General features: G+C 42.8%; 2 protein-coding genes across 4 annotated transcripts; one reads left to right on the plus strand and one right to left on the minus strand.

The window, feature by feature from the left end:
* Positions 1-316: 316 nt before the first annotated feature.
* On the plus strand, positions 317-6,734 carry LOC115734391 (importin subunit alpha-4-like). 3 transcript variants are annotated; one of them, XM_030665141.2, is made up of 10 exons: positions 317-871; positions 1,773-1,869; positions 1,962-2,065; positions 2,180-2,311; positions 2,427-2,612; positions 3,564-3,727; positions 4,188-4,266; positions 4,510-4,638; positions 5,181-5,308; positions 6,015-6,734. In XM_030665141.2, exons 1-10 carry the CDS (start codon positions 680-682, stop codon positions 6,376-6,378), a joined length of 1,575 nt encoding a protein of 524 aa, XP_030521001.2. In that variant the 5' UTR covers positions 317-679; the 3' UTR covers positions 6,379-6,734. The 3 variants fall into 3 exon arrangements, with proteins under 3 accessions (XP_030521001.2, XP_030521002.2, XP_030521003.2); XM_030665142.2 differs by having other exon boundaries at positions 3,564-3,724; positions 4,185-4,266; XM_030665143.2 differs by having other exon boundaries at positions 1,974-2,065.
* Positions 6,735-8,116: 1,382 nt separating this feature from the next.
* Positions 8,117-10,272, minus strand: LOC115734265 (acidic leucine-rich nuclear phosphoprotein 32-related protein 1-like). The gene is made up of 2 exons (XM_030664968.2): positions 9,796-10,272; positions 8,117-8,714 (listed from the first exon to the last, which is right to left on the minus strand). The coding sequence occupies exons 1-2, from the start codon at positions 10,153-10,155 to the stop codon at positions 8,466-8,468; spliced, it is 609 nt and encodes a 202-aa protein (XP_030520828.1). The 5' UTR covers positions 10,156-10,272; the 3' UTR covers positions 8,117-8,465.
* Between the last annotated feature and the right edge of the window lie 4,307 nt (positions 10,273-14,579).

Here is a 14,579-nt window from a genome sequence, read left to right on the forward strand (position 1 = left end):
AAGCGTCCGATGTATTTTTAGGTCGATGTCTCGCCAGCAAAACACGGATTAATTGATTGGGAGGTCAAGATGATACCACCACCACCATGCTTGAGAACCACCACCATGGGCCGCTCCACCTCTTCCAGCTCGACGATTACTCCATCGCCCCGAGATACCTAACACGAATGCAAGGGGTCGTCACCTCCGCCTCGAGGCGCCAGATTTGACTGAGCTGGACGCCGCGCCATGGGCTCGAGCGACCGCCGCCGCAGGCTCGACTGCTGCTGCCCTTTACCCCCACTATTCATCGTTTGCATTGCTATCCATGTCTATGTCTCTCTCTCTCTCTCGCTTGCTCGTAACGGTCGGAAGGACCGACCCCTCGAATTTTTGATCCCGCAACGAAAAAGTCAAACTGACAAGACCTTCGCACTATCATGAGTCGTGGTGGCTCTTCCCCTCCTCCTCCCAACATTTCCTCCACTCTGCACAAAGCCCGAGTCTGTGTCGGTCCTCGTTTTGCGCTTCTTTTATCGGACAAAAGTAGCTTTTTCATCGTACCCATTTGCCGTAATCTCCCCCTGCCTCCTGCCTTTCTCTCCGTTAAGTCTCTTTCTTGGAGCTTCTTGCCGAGGACCAACCCACTATCGAGGAGGACCTTGGAGAAGCGGAACGGAGTAGAGCGGGGAAGTGAGTAATGTCTCTGAGACCGACCAGCGCGACGCGCCAGAATGGGTACAAGAAAGGAGTGAGCCTCGACGAAGCAAGGAGAAAGAGAGAGGAGAAGCTGGTGCAGATCAGGAAGAACAAGAAGCAAGACAGTCTCAAGAAGCGACGTGATGGGTCGCTCCTCAATGACAATGCGCGCCTTCATCATGTTCAACCCAAGGTCTTCCCTTTTCTCTTTTTATCTTCCATTTTTCTTTTTACTCTTCTGTATTTTGATTCGTTTTACCGTTGACTAGCGTGCTCAATCAAGTCTTTGCGATTCGTTCAATCATTGTTGACCTCGCTCGGCTCCTATTAAATTTCTGGAGTGCGTTTGGGTCACTGTGGAACTTAGTTTTCCGGATGACTCGTCGTTCTTATTGCTCGCGAAGACTTGTTATTTATAGAAACTAAAATGCTGGAGGGAAACACAATAAAGAGAGAGAAATGGGGTTGATTAAACGAGCAATAAAGGAGTCTGGAACACTTGCTTTTAGCAGAAACGGAAAAGGTGCGACTACAAGATAGTTTTGGGTTGGTCCTTGGAGGGTTTGGTTCCATCAAGAGAGTCCTCGCTTTTCACAATCCACTAATATACTTGAGACTGGACGACCAATTAAATGCTTGCCGGTGCCGCCGTCTGCGATGTATATGGCCAAGCTAAAAGGAACTGAACCGGGAAAAAAGTTTTCATGTTACTTAAAAGAATCAGGAAAAGAAGAAAAAGTTTGAGAACAATGTTGGGTTTCTACCTGAATTCATTATCCTGCTGCCGATGATGCATGACACAATAGATTCAGTGGGATTTTTTATGATTGGCATCCTCAAATGCAAGCAACAACAACCACCTCACCAATTCCAACCCCATCGATCAAAACTGATCGAAAGTGGCGGGGCAACTGCTATATTACCTCAGTCTAACCTTTGAAATCAAAATGTAGTTCTTTTTCGTTGTCGAACATGGTATGAGGCTTTTGCATTCATCAGCCATTACTGCAGAACTTAGTACTATGCATTGAAAACATGTCATCTGTGGATATGCCAATGTTGGGTCAATAGTTTCTAACCAGTATTCATGACAGTTGGAACATCTTCCGTTGATGGTTCAAGCAGTGTCATCGAGCGATTCTTCCTGGCAGTTAGAAGCAACCACACAGTTCAGGAAGTTGTTATCGACTGGTAATTTCGAAGCCCTCTGTCCCTCCTCCTTTAATTGTTTTCCTTTAGCTTGATTGTGGTTGGAATGTTTGCATGATCAATGTTGAAATCATATATTTGCGAAGATCAGTGCCTTCCGATCGACGAGGTTGTTGGAGCAGGAGTCGTCCCTCGATTCGTGGAGTTCCTTGATGAGGATTGTTTTCCTCAACTACAAGTATGGTCCTTTTAGTTTCTATCAATGTTCTTTCGTTGAGATCTTAGTTTTTGCAGGCTAAAGGAAATCATTTACCTCATTGTCCATCATGTCATAATCTTTCTTCATCTTCAGATTGAGGCTGCGTGGGCATTGGCCAATATAGCTTCTGGGAGACTAGATCACATACAACTTATCATCCAACTTGGTTCTATCCCCAAATTTGTGCGACTTCTTGGCTCTTCCGTTGCTGATGTTCGGGAACAGGTTGGGTTTTTTTTGTTTTTTCTTGTGACAATTCTTTGAGTTGATTTCTTAAAATACAAAATTGGTGAATATGATGGATTAGATGATCTAACATAGATTCCCATGAATCAAGCAGGCTGTCTGGGCACTGGGAAATATTGCCGGTGACTCGCCAAATTGCAGGGACCATGTATTAAGTGGAGGCGCTCTAGTCCCACTATTGGCTCAATTGGATGGACATCCAAAGTTGACCCCGATAAGGAGCACTACTTGGACTTTATCCAACTTATGCCGTGGGAAGCCTCCGCCTCCATTTGAACAGGAAAGGAATCGTTGTTAATTTCTGTAGTTGTCAAAATGAGGTCCAAAACATCAATGGCAAGTCACTTTTTCGTAAAACTGAATTGTGGACCATAAGATTCACTGATGAGAGATCTAGAATAGCTGAATAAGGAAGCACAGCTCCTCAAAACTATGCAATTTGGGAATTTTAAAAAATAAATTAAATATAACATGAAACTTTATGAGAATCAATTGTAGTTTAAAGGTAAAACAGGAAGTTGTCAAAATGCAATTCTTTCATTACCCATAAGTACTCTCTCACACACGCATATACACACACACACAAACCCAAAGTAGATTCTAGTGGCGACTCCCTTGACTGAGAAGAGTAATGATGTTGACCCTATTATGACTTTTGATTGTTCAAGAAATGATTGGAGAAGTTATATTGCCCTCTTCATTATTTGTTCGAATAGACTATAAGAGGATTGAGTGAAGGAAAAGAAATGTTGCTTCTCAGTTCATGGATCACAAGGTATGGGTTATGAAAATGTGACTTTTATACCTAATGTATTAGTATGTCTATTATGAGGTTTTTAGTCCCAAGCGAGTGGGTTAGCTGATTTAATAGTTGAATTTCAAGTAAGAATCACATGCGATTTAAGTCTTAGTTAGTACATCTTAAGTTGTTAGAATGAGCCAAACCACAAAGGTTTGGTAGAAATCAACAAGCTGAGGCTCTTCAGTGAATTTCACCATATCATTGAGTTCCCGTGCTTCAATTGTGAACTGAACCGAGTTGTGAAAGAATCTGACTGAGACGAGGGATACTGCTCCAACACACCTTCGATTTGCATCATCTTATACTATCGATTCGAATTTGAACTTGACTCATATAATTTAACGGTTAAAATTTCTGATCCTCTTTCAGAATTTTAAAATAATTTAATAGTATTTTTGGAGGATTATGATTTGTCTTTGCTGCATTTAGGTTAAGCCAGCCTTGCCTGCCCTCAGGCACCTTATTTATTCAGAAGATGAAGAAGTACTGATTGACGCGTGCTGGGCTCTATCTTTTATTTCTGATGGCTCAAATCAGAATATCGACTTTGTGATTGAAGCAGGAGTTTGTCCACGGCTTCTAGAACTTCTTGTGTAAGATGATGGATATGGGCTGTCTAGCATGGCAAAAGAATGTCGGGTTTGCTGCATATATTTCTAGTCTGGGCATGCAAATACAGCAGGCCAATTAGTGAATGGAGCATAGGGAAATGGTCAAACCTTTCGTGCTATTCGGTTAAGCATAATTTACTGGCTGAAAGGATTTCCTTAATTGGTTTTACTTAAGCTTCATGAATACCGATAGGATCTTGGTATATACCTAGTGACACCTAGTGGATATCTCACTAAGGCTCCGTTTGTTTCACGGAAAATGAATGGTTTGGAAAACATTTTCCTATATGATCGCTTGAAATAATTAGGCAATAGGAGATGTTTTTCACTATTGAAACAAACGAAGCCTAATGATGCTGTCAAACTTCGTTTTAATGATACCAAATTTTTTTTTTTTTTGCGTCAATTCACTTTCTTTTCTCATATGTGGTTTCTTTTGCAGGCATCCTTCACCTGTGGTCCTGGTACCGACTCTTCAGACTTTGGGGAACATTGTGTCGGGCAATGATGCTCAGACTCAGGTCTTTCCATCCCCCTTATAAGACTGAAAATAGTAAACGTAGTTCTGTCTTTTGAAAGCATTGGGTCTTTTAGAATCCAAGCAGCAAAGTGCGCATCTCCCATTATCTCTGAACTTCAAGTAACTCCATTCATGTAACTGATGTTTTTGACTTGCTTAAATTGGTCTTGGGTTTCGTTGATACTTTCCAAGATTAAACCGAGCTTCCTTTATCCTTACCTGAAGACTCGGTTTCTGGTTGCAGTTTGTAATTGACAATCAAGGACTGCCTCCTTTATATGAAATTCTGACAAAGAATTGTGAGAGGAGTGTCAAGAAAGAAGCTTGTTGGGTAATTTCAAATATTACAGCGGGTAACAGAAGTCAAATTCAGGTAAAACCTTTATCCGTGATAGCATAGTACATTGTATTGAGCATTGAATATGAAAGAAGTGTCTATTAAGGCCTTATCATAGGTGCTTTTGCTCCTTCGTGCTGTTGTAAATTGCTGCACCATCATCATCCTGAATTCCTGGGTGAATCTTTCTATACTTGATGGTACCTTGTCTCTTATCCCTGGACAGAGTAGGAATTGTTTTCAACATAGGAATTGTTTTCACTTTTGATTTTCTTGATAAGGAAGGAACTTCCAATGGATTGCAAAATTACACTTCGAGATCGAATACTACAATTATATGTACTCTTTCCCTTTTGTTTATTTTTTAGTTTTTCAAAAGGAGCTTTTGCTTATCTGATAGATCTATAACATTACCAGACAGGTCAGGATCTTAATCCCTAATGATAACTTGATCAATCCGTATGGATTTCGTTATCAGACATAGCATTTTAATTATGAAATTGACACTCTCAAGAGATGTTTGCATAGGTCATTGTGCTTGTACAAACTTTTAAAAACGGTTTTATTATCCTTTTCAGGCCGTCCTCAAAGCAAACATCATTCCTCCTGTTGTGAGCCTTCTTCAACATGCCGAATTCGAAATTAAGAAAGAGGCTGCATGGGCTATTTCAAATGCCATCTCAGGCGGTTCCCATGAACAAATTCGGTATGACTCCATCTACATTTACTCTGCTCCAACACAACATGTGGAACCTCGTGCTGGTTGTCATCCAAAAGATGGAAACCATGCCCTTTGCGAGTCATTTTTTATAGCTCAAGATAATTAAATGTCCGTAGCTCATGTCTATGTCTAAACTAACTGGTTAATTACCTCGAGATCGTCATTCTTGTTGTCTTCTGCTTGTCATATGGTTTGTCTAGGTTTGTTTCGTCCTCTTACATACAAGGATTGCTGAAGCAGGGAATGCAATTCCATTTCATGTTGATTGTACTTACAGAATAATGAAAAAAAGGAAAGTCCCCCCAGAAAAAATATTATCGCAATTTCATTTTGATGAAAAAAGTGTGGTTCTTGTTTCAGCTGTTAAATGTATTATGTAGTGATGAGCTGTCAGAAATCATGATGGATCCATCCCGTTAAGCAAGAGGATTGTGGGGGTGTTCAATGCCCAAACCGTTCAAAGCCCTCTCTGACACACGTGCTGGTACTAAACCAAATCCAGAAGTGTGGGAATGATTTGACATGAAGTGACGGTGACAGTGAGGGTGGGGGAGGGTTGGATGATATCAGATTGAATTATCCGACAGCAATTGATCATCTTAGAGATTTATCTTAGTAGATAGAAGTGTGACTTCTTAATTGAACACCTCAACATGATCCACAGAATTTTGACTTTTGTGCTTTTGTGCAGATACTTGGTGAGCCAGGGTTGTATCAAACCGCTCTGCGATCTCCTTATTTGCTCCGACCCTCAGATCATAATGGTGTGCCTAGAGGGCGTGGGAAGCATTCTAGAGAGCGGTGAAATGAACAAGGAACTGGGCATTTACCGAGTCAATGTATATTTGCCCATGGTTGATGAATGTGAGGGGTTGGACAAAATCGAGGACCTCCAGAGACACAAGAACAACGAGGTCTATGAACAAGCTGTGAAGATTTTGGAGAAGTACTGGAACAAGGAGGAAAATGAAGAAGAAGAAGAAGAAGAAGAATTACATAGCATTTATTTTGGAGCTGACACGGAATTTAACATTGGAAGACTTAGTCTCTCCTGATCGGCACTTCGCTTTGTGAAAAGCTTTTTGTTGTTTGGCTGTGAAGAGACGCATGAGATGCATGCAGTTGCAAGGTGATGCCATGCCGGTCTCTGTTGTTCACTGCTTGTCACTATTGCAGAGGATAACTGTAGTATCATTTGCTACGGCTAGGCCGGTATGTATCACTTGTGTTTTCTTAAAAATTGGCGTAACATCGTGTTTAGGAGGAAAACCAGAGGAAACTAATTAATTGTGCTCGAGGAGAATAGTCCCTGAAGCATGTAGTCTGTATAACACTATCCATGGTATCAAGCAAACGTTTCAATGATTTGCTAGCTAGTTATGCATGGCCATCCCTATACTAACCGTCCTTCATCGGAAAAATTATCCTCCTTGGGCATTGTCAGATGACTAGAGAGCATCGAGATCTTTGAGAACCAGATGACATGATGCATGTCTTCTTTCTTGTTATGTAGTCGGCATTAATTAAATGTTCTTTAGATAAAACGCTTACCAGAGGTTTTTTTTTAGGACTAGTTTCTCTTGGCCGATGATCTGTAACTATTTCGATGGCGCATCAATTAGCTAGTAAAACATTCGATGTTACTTACGGACGGACGGTGTTATGCATGAATTACACGTGTTAGTAACTGGAAAAATACCATGCAGAGTTCTTTGTCAAGGATTAACTGTTTCAGTTCCGCTGTGTATTAATGTTGCTGTGGAAGTCCTCTGGTCGGTTTGTCAGTGACCGTACGAGAGGATTGCCCTTTCCTACGCACATACGAGACGTAAATTAACTTGTTTTAAGTTTTGTCCCCCTCTCCCATTTGCTTTGAGAATCAACGTTGATGCTCTAAGTTCGAAGTCCATGCCGGCTATGCACTGAAGGAATTGCCGCCAATGCAATTTGTGGTCACTAGATTCAATAATAAGGACTTGTACTGGAAAGACTAATGTGGTTGGACTCCATCGTTCAAAATATAGAATGATGAAAAAGAAAGAAAGATAAACCATCGTGAAAGTCGAAAGTCGAACCTGACTTTGGTAAATAAGTACAGTGTGACTTAGTTATGGAGGTCATCACATCAGCAACATTGCATCGGTGACGAGACTTGGGACTTGGTTATGGACATACCTGCGAGGAAGCAATCGGGTCCACCATTAGAAAACCATCCTACAAACCGACTCAGAAGTCGGTCCTGCTCGGTCGATCAACGTTCGCGGGTCAAATCCTTCTGTTGAACATCTGTTAGGAAAATATGAATTCCACTGGTTTCCCGTTGACCAAAGCTTTAATCAAACCTCTTTGTAGCTTCACCTTCGTTTGACAAAAGGAAGCTCTTTGTATGGCTGACTTGCGTACTCATCATAGCTCCGACGCATTTGTTCAAACCCCATAGCTCCGACGAGGGGCGAACCCATCATAAAGAAGCAAGACACGAAAGGTTTTACGTCTCATTCCACCACTCGATCCACTCCAACGCTTACCTCTCTTGAGAAGAAAAGTGCACAACACTCATCATTTGTGATCGTCCTGAACGAATCACCTTAAAGGGACGGCGCATCCGCTTGGAACGCACGCAATTGCAAAAAAGAAAGAGGAGAAACCGACCATCCAAGTTGAGCTTTGCCAAATCACATGCATCTAATGAAGTGGGGAAATGGCCAAAAAGACAGACAGAAAGGAACTGGGAATACAGGTAGTGAGATAGGGACATGCCGAACATTCAAAGACCACATATATAAAGGAGGATTAAGGACCCTAACCAGATAACTCTGAAATTATAGAAAACCTACAAAACATGACTGTGTCCAATGAAATGTTTCCCGAATCTCCTAACTTACACGGAGTCACAAGTCTAAATCAGCTGTTTGCAACACAGTTTGTCGAAACCCCATGCGACTATGCATCAACAATACAAAAGAGTTGTGTTCTTAATCCTAATGCACTTTCAGGATACAAACGACCCAAAAGAAAAAGCTTACTCCAATTGAAAACCTGCTATCTTTTTTCCCTGCTGCAAAGAGGATCGGGTTTTGAGAGAGAAAATAGAGAGTCAAATATGTCAAAGTCATTGCTCAGACCACGAAGGGCCCTCGGCCTATCGCTTGGAAGGTCTCTCATCATCCTCTCCCCCATCGTCGTCGTCGTCATCGGAGTTGTCTTTGTCAGACCGCTTCCTCTTGGGTGGAGCCTTGACCTTCCCACCAGCATTGTCCTCATCTTCATCGTCGTCCTCTTCTTCAACATCCTCCTCCTCACCATTCTCCTCGGGCTCGAAGTCACTCGCGTCTTCCTCATCCTCGGGACGACCCACAGGCCTGACGAGGTACTCAGTTCCCAATTCCTCCTACAGAAATTCATTTGTATCAGTAAGCAACCTTTAAAAGTGGAGGTCTTAGCATAAACTTGAGATGCACCGCTTTTATTTTATGTTGCTTCCTTTCCCACGATGAATCCTAGATTCAGAGATATATCAAGCTTGAAAGCACGAAATTCAGACGTTCTCGTGATTGTCACTTCTCTGAGAGAAGCAAACAAGAAACACCCATTTCGATATTTGAATGCCTGCTCACTTAAATGCCATTAGAGTTGAAGATTCAAGATCTGCTTGTGAAAGGTCAAATACCTGGAAAAGATCCAAGTAACGCGTATATGAAACAAGCTGAATTCATCTGGAAAATCACAGATTTCCAGCAGAGATCCCTGGATATCTTGAAGGACCCAAGAATTTTTTTTTTGCGAAATCGAAGCAGTCAAAAGGTCCTAAAAATTAGGAAGATATGAAGACTAGCTACCAGAGCGCTGGGATTTAGGGTTTCACGAATGAACAAAGCTCAGAACAGTTGGTGAAAATTGAACAATACAGCGAAAAATTCACAGAAATGAAATTCTAGAACAGTGAAAATTGAAAATCCAGGATCTTGAATTCACAAAATCGCGAAACAAGCAAAGCAAGAAGAATCGAAGATTCCTGATCTTGATAGTCGACATAACAATCCGCAAAAATCGTTACCCAATTTCATATACTAGCATGCTCAAATTCCTAACCTCGAAGATAAACCCTAGATACGTGAATCTGTAGATGAGACGCTGCTTCGCTCACACAGATCTCTCTCACTCACTCTCATCCTGTTTTCGGGATCAATACGAATACAATCGCAATTTACACCTACTCGATCTAGCATAGCACAGCACAGCACAAGAGAGAGAGAGAGAGAGAGAGAGAGAGAGAGAGAGAGAGAGAGAGAGAGAGAATTCTTCCCCGAGAAAGAGAAAATTTCAGAACTCGAACTGATACGACTACTGGTAAAGGAATAGTTTGAAAAACCATGTAGGAAACGCATAAAAAAACTATCAAGCATAACTAGGAATCGAACCGACAAGTAAGCCTAGCTTAAAGCGGAACTACCAAAGATTTAGGTCATTACCTCATCTTCAGCTTCCTCGTCGTCGTCGTCGTCGTCATCGTCGTCGTCGCCGCCGTCGTCACCTTCGGCGTCATCCTCCTCCTCCTCGTCCTCATCGTCGTCGCTATCACCGCCTACCGCCACAGGTCCACCGGAAGCGGGAAAAACCTCCTGCACGTCGTCGTCGTCGTCTTCCTCATCACCATCGCCATCCTCGTCGTCGTCGTCCTCTTCGTCACCGTCGTCGTCCTCTTCTCCGCCGTCCTCTTCCTTGTCTCCGCCTTCTACACCATCGTTTTCCTCCTCATCTCCACTGCAAACCACAACTTCCTCCTCCTCGTCCTTCTCAACGTACTGTATCTCTTCCTCCACAAGCTTCATCTCTCTCCGGAAAGAAGAAAGCTCTCTCGGGAAAATTTTCGAACAAAATTTCAGGGAAAAAACAAAATTCGCGAAAATTAAGAAAAAACAGGGGAGAGAGACACACACAGGGTGGGGGAGAGAGAGAGAGTGGAGGAGCCTCTGCGTTTCTTCAAGCAGTGACTCTGAAGCCAAATCTCAGCCGTCGAAAAGAATCCAGACGCGGATCGATGACGTGTCAATCAATCGGAGGGTCGACGTTCGAGAACTTGCATTTAGGGTTGATAGAGGCATTGCGGCGCTCTCCTGGTACTGGGCAGACACGTGCTATTCACGTGGAGAGATATTTTCCCGTTTGGGCTTTGGTTGAACGGCCCATTGGCAAAAGGAGACCCAGTCAATAGGCTGAAATTAGCAAGTCGTCCAAGTTCCGACCATCAAATTTTAATCGAGATTAGTTCCTAACTTGTGCGGGCGGGTTCGATTTATTGAGTACGAAGTTGTCTTAATCAATAAGAAAAGTCGGGTTTTGAGTTTTTTTTTTTCATAATTTCCCAAAAATTTATGTTTGGTCTTAGCTCCATAAACCGCAATAATAAAGAAAAAATATTGATTTTTTAGGGTGGAAAGCATCATTTAGCGGTGAAGGAACGAAATTTAGTGGGTGGATTAAACTCATGGCATGTGTTTGATTCTCCCCGCTGTAATGTGGGTCCCCAATGATCACGTGGAGCCAGACGCATTAAGCCGAGTCACAAAGCAAAATAATAAGATTAGAGGATTCAGGATGTTCACGCTATAATGTTTAAGACAATACTACTCTAGCATTAAGATGATCTATTGGAGTGGTTGATCGACTTTCTTTTCAAGTTATTTGCTGTCGCATGGGAAGCAAAGCTTCCACGAGCAGCCGATTATCCAAATGACAGATCACTCCTTCTTGCTGGTTACATGCGACCCAGAAGGATCGGATCGGGTTACACGATCGACGCCGCGTGACGCGACTTGACTAAACTAGCTAATCGCATTACTCGCCAGAAGCGCCCGTCGTTCTTCGCGGTGCTTTAAAATTTAAGAATCACCGTTTTTGAATAGTTTTCTATGGCACGCGTCGCTACTGCACGGTGTAACCGTTGCACGAAACACAGTTTCTCCAAAACAGGCCGAGACGTCTCATTTTTTGCTAGTATTTTGCTCCGTTCTTTCATGGTTTAACATGCGGCAAATGCCCATAGAAGTGACTCCATGCAATAAAGGTTGTCGAGTCAAAGCCATGAGCCCCCGCGATGACAGCTCTGGTCGGTGACGTAGAAGAGGCTCATCTGAACGACCGCAGCTGGATTACGACATTACCACTGTGATCATTCCGCTAATCGCGTCCCGTTCGTTTGCTTAAGATTCTTCACTTACGTTAAAAAAAGACGTACCCCTCTTCTTCTTCTTTTTTCAAAAATTTTTTTTGGGAAAATTAAACGCCACCAGTGAAAATTTGAAATCTCCGAACAATGTCAATTTCCTTCTTTCGTTTGGTACGTCATATTTCCTTGCTAAATACCACTTGGATTTTCGATAGCGTGCGAGGGGCACTAACTGTGTATGATGAAAAGTGTATCGCGTTATTTGGTACCCATTTTTAGGATTTGAATTTGAAAATAATGGTAATGTTATATAATTCGAGATAAGCATATGGAGTATAAGATGGTAAACAATAAGCGAGAACATAAGGAGATATTTGTAAATTGCAATCTTAGTAACTTAATTGTAATATACGACAAGTCACAATTATTCCTAAAAGAAAAATTGCTTCCCAACTCCTTATAAATTCCGGGTCTACGAAACGACCCAAAGAACTCGGGCCTACAGCAAGGGGGAAGAGAGAGAGGGGGGAAAAGGAGAGATGCAACCGAGACGCTCCGCGTTGACGTCTTTCCGGTGGCCGGAGTTGCCGATCTCGCTTTCGCAGTGGATCCTGCAGTGGCCCAGCCGGGGGCTGTCGCAACTGACGGCGTGGTGGAGCTTCAGGTGGCTCGATCTGGTGGTGGACGATGTCCTGTGGACGCTCATCACGGTGCTGGAGTCGCTGGCTCTGGTCGCCACGCTCTGTTTCTTCGTCTCCTTCTGTGGCTGCACCATCTGAGGACGACCACGACCCGCTCGTGCGGGTCACCCTGTAAAATTTCCCAAAATTCATCGTGATTCTAGTTAATAATTTACGTGTGAATCGAAACGACTACGGTCATTCTCCGTCGATTGCTGATTGGATTTACTCTGTTGCATGAACTGGATTATTACTGAGCTTTTGGTTGCCTCTTCCTCTGTTTTTCTCTGCCATTTTTCGGCCTTTCCGGCTTGGGATTTAATTGCTGAATCCGAACATCATCGACCCATTTCTGAGGGCATGTTCCTACTCGTTACTCACTCGTCCGCAACTAGAAACTTGGGTTCCGTCGTTCATCGCGTGAACAATGTAGACGTCGTCCTCCGTGGGAATTGGGATTGGGATAGAAGTGCTCTGTTTCTGCTGACCCGATTTTGTGTTCTGGTGGTGTCCATGGGAGCACTTGACCAGGGCTGGGACCTCGCTCAAGATATGGAAAGAGCTTCTCGCCGTCGAGATCAAATACGCACAAAGTAGTGTTCGCATGCATGGGTAATCAAAGGATCACTCATCTCCGAGCATGATGTGACCCATTGAATCTACTTTCAAGATAGATTTTATTTGATTTAAGGAATATGAATGATTTGAAAAATATATATATATTTTTAAATAAGTGCTTGCAATCATTCATCGAACATGTTTAGACTTGAAGTGTCATCGATGATGAATTTTTCAAGTGAGACGAATAATCGTTTTTAGGGAAATTCTTTTCTTAATCATTCATTTTCAAAGCGAAACAAATGAAATTTTAATATCTCTAGAGTCACGACAATTTAAGAAGTAACTCGAGGTAGAATGTAAGTGGGGTGAGTTTTCGGATGTCTCAAGCAACACGGTGTTTGCGCAAGAAGCGAGCACACCAACCCATCGTGAATCCTGCATTTGGTCCTTAAAATTTTTCCGCTAACAAATGGTTCCTCAACTAAGGTAATCGTACTCAAGTCGAGTTGGCCGTCTTTCCAAGGACGTTTGATCGATTAATCTAGATGTGTTTAAACGAAAAGCATCGCGCGCATTATTCAATTTTTCGATTTTCTGGGTTTTTAATAATTTCCTAGAAAGGAAAGAAAAAGACCATAAATCTGATTTTGAGTCTTTTGACATCCCACCACATCATATTATAAGTTGACTCGTGGATTTTGACTTAAAATAAATTTTAAAAATAAGAATAAAAATCTCATATTCCACTTTCTTCCTCCTCCATTCACAGCACACTGCTCTTCCCGGCCATCCGTGGACTTGAAAATCCAATTCGGCCAACTTCTCCGCCCAAGCCGCCGCAACCTCCATCCTCAAGCCCCCACCACCCCTCCGCGGCCGCCTCGCCAACTAGCGAGTTCCCTCCCTCTGCCTCCATCACCGCACCTCCACGTATCATCACTTTCTTTTTAAAAGCTCGCTATCGTCTGTGTCGCTGGTCCAAATCTGGCCCTGCGAAACCCCGCCATGCCTCCGGATATGGTCACGACCGGCTCGTCCATGGCCACGATGGACGAGGTCAAGATCCCGACGGAGCCGACCGTTGCTTGACTTGATCAGCCTAGATGTGGCGAGCGGGCTTCTCCGCTGGCAGGGACGGCCCATTGATCCATTTATCACATTTGGGCCCAATTCTCAAGAACTTGAGCTCATTTACAAACCCTGGGGAAATACGATCGTAAGAAAAGCATGTTAAAAACCCTTTTTCCTCAATAAGCCCCCAAAATGTCCAAAATTACTAATCACCCAAAAGAAACAATTGATCTCGAGTAGCAGAGGCCAATTTGCGCATTCGCTAAGGGCTAAATCGAAAAGATTCACAAGACATAGGGCCATATTGCATAATAGGACCGAACACAAACGAGTATCGTTCTCCACGTGTCCAACATCAATTAATTTGACAAACTACTAATCGTCATAATGATGTGATGGGCAGTTTCACGGGGGGAATTAAGCATGCGAGAGGTGAGATAACGACAGCTCTCTCTCAAGTTCAACAAAGATTCCTCCGATTAACGTACGAAATTTAGGAGGCTCAACAACTTGCATTACTGAAAGTTTTCGAAATCGTGTCTTAACCAGAATGGTAATTTGACAAGTAGCCGCTGTTGAAAAAAATCATAAAATTAATTAAATTTCGTTGTCTCCTAAAATGAATGAAATCCTACTTATTCCAAAATTTAGTAGTGCTTATCCATTTTTGCACACGGATTTCCTTCGTCAGTTTTGGTTAGTATTCCAGTACTTGATTCTGCAATGGATTGTTTTGCGCGACGTTTCGGTCCGGTGGGCGCGGGCAATCTGATGA

This window comes from Rhodamnia argentea, chromosome 6, assembly GCF_020921035.1.
Source record: "Rhodamnia argentea isolate NSW1041297 chromosome 6, ASM2092103v1, whole genome shotgun sequence".
NCBI classification, from domain to species: domain Eukaryota; kingdom Viridiplantae; phylum Streptophyta; class Magnoliopsida; order Myrtales; family Myrtaceae; genus Rhodamnia; species Rhodamnia argentea.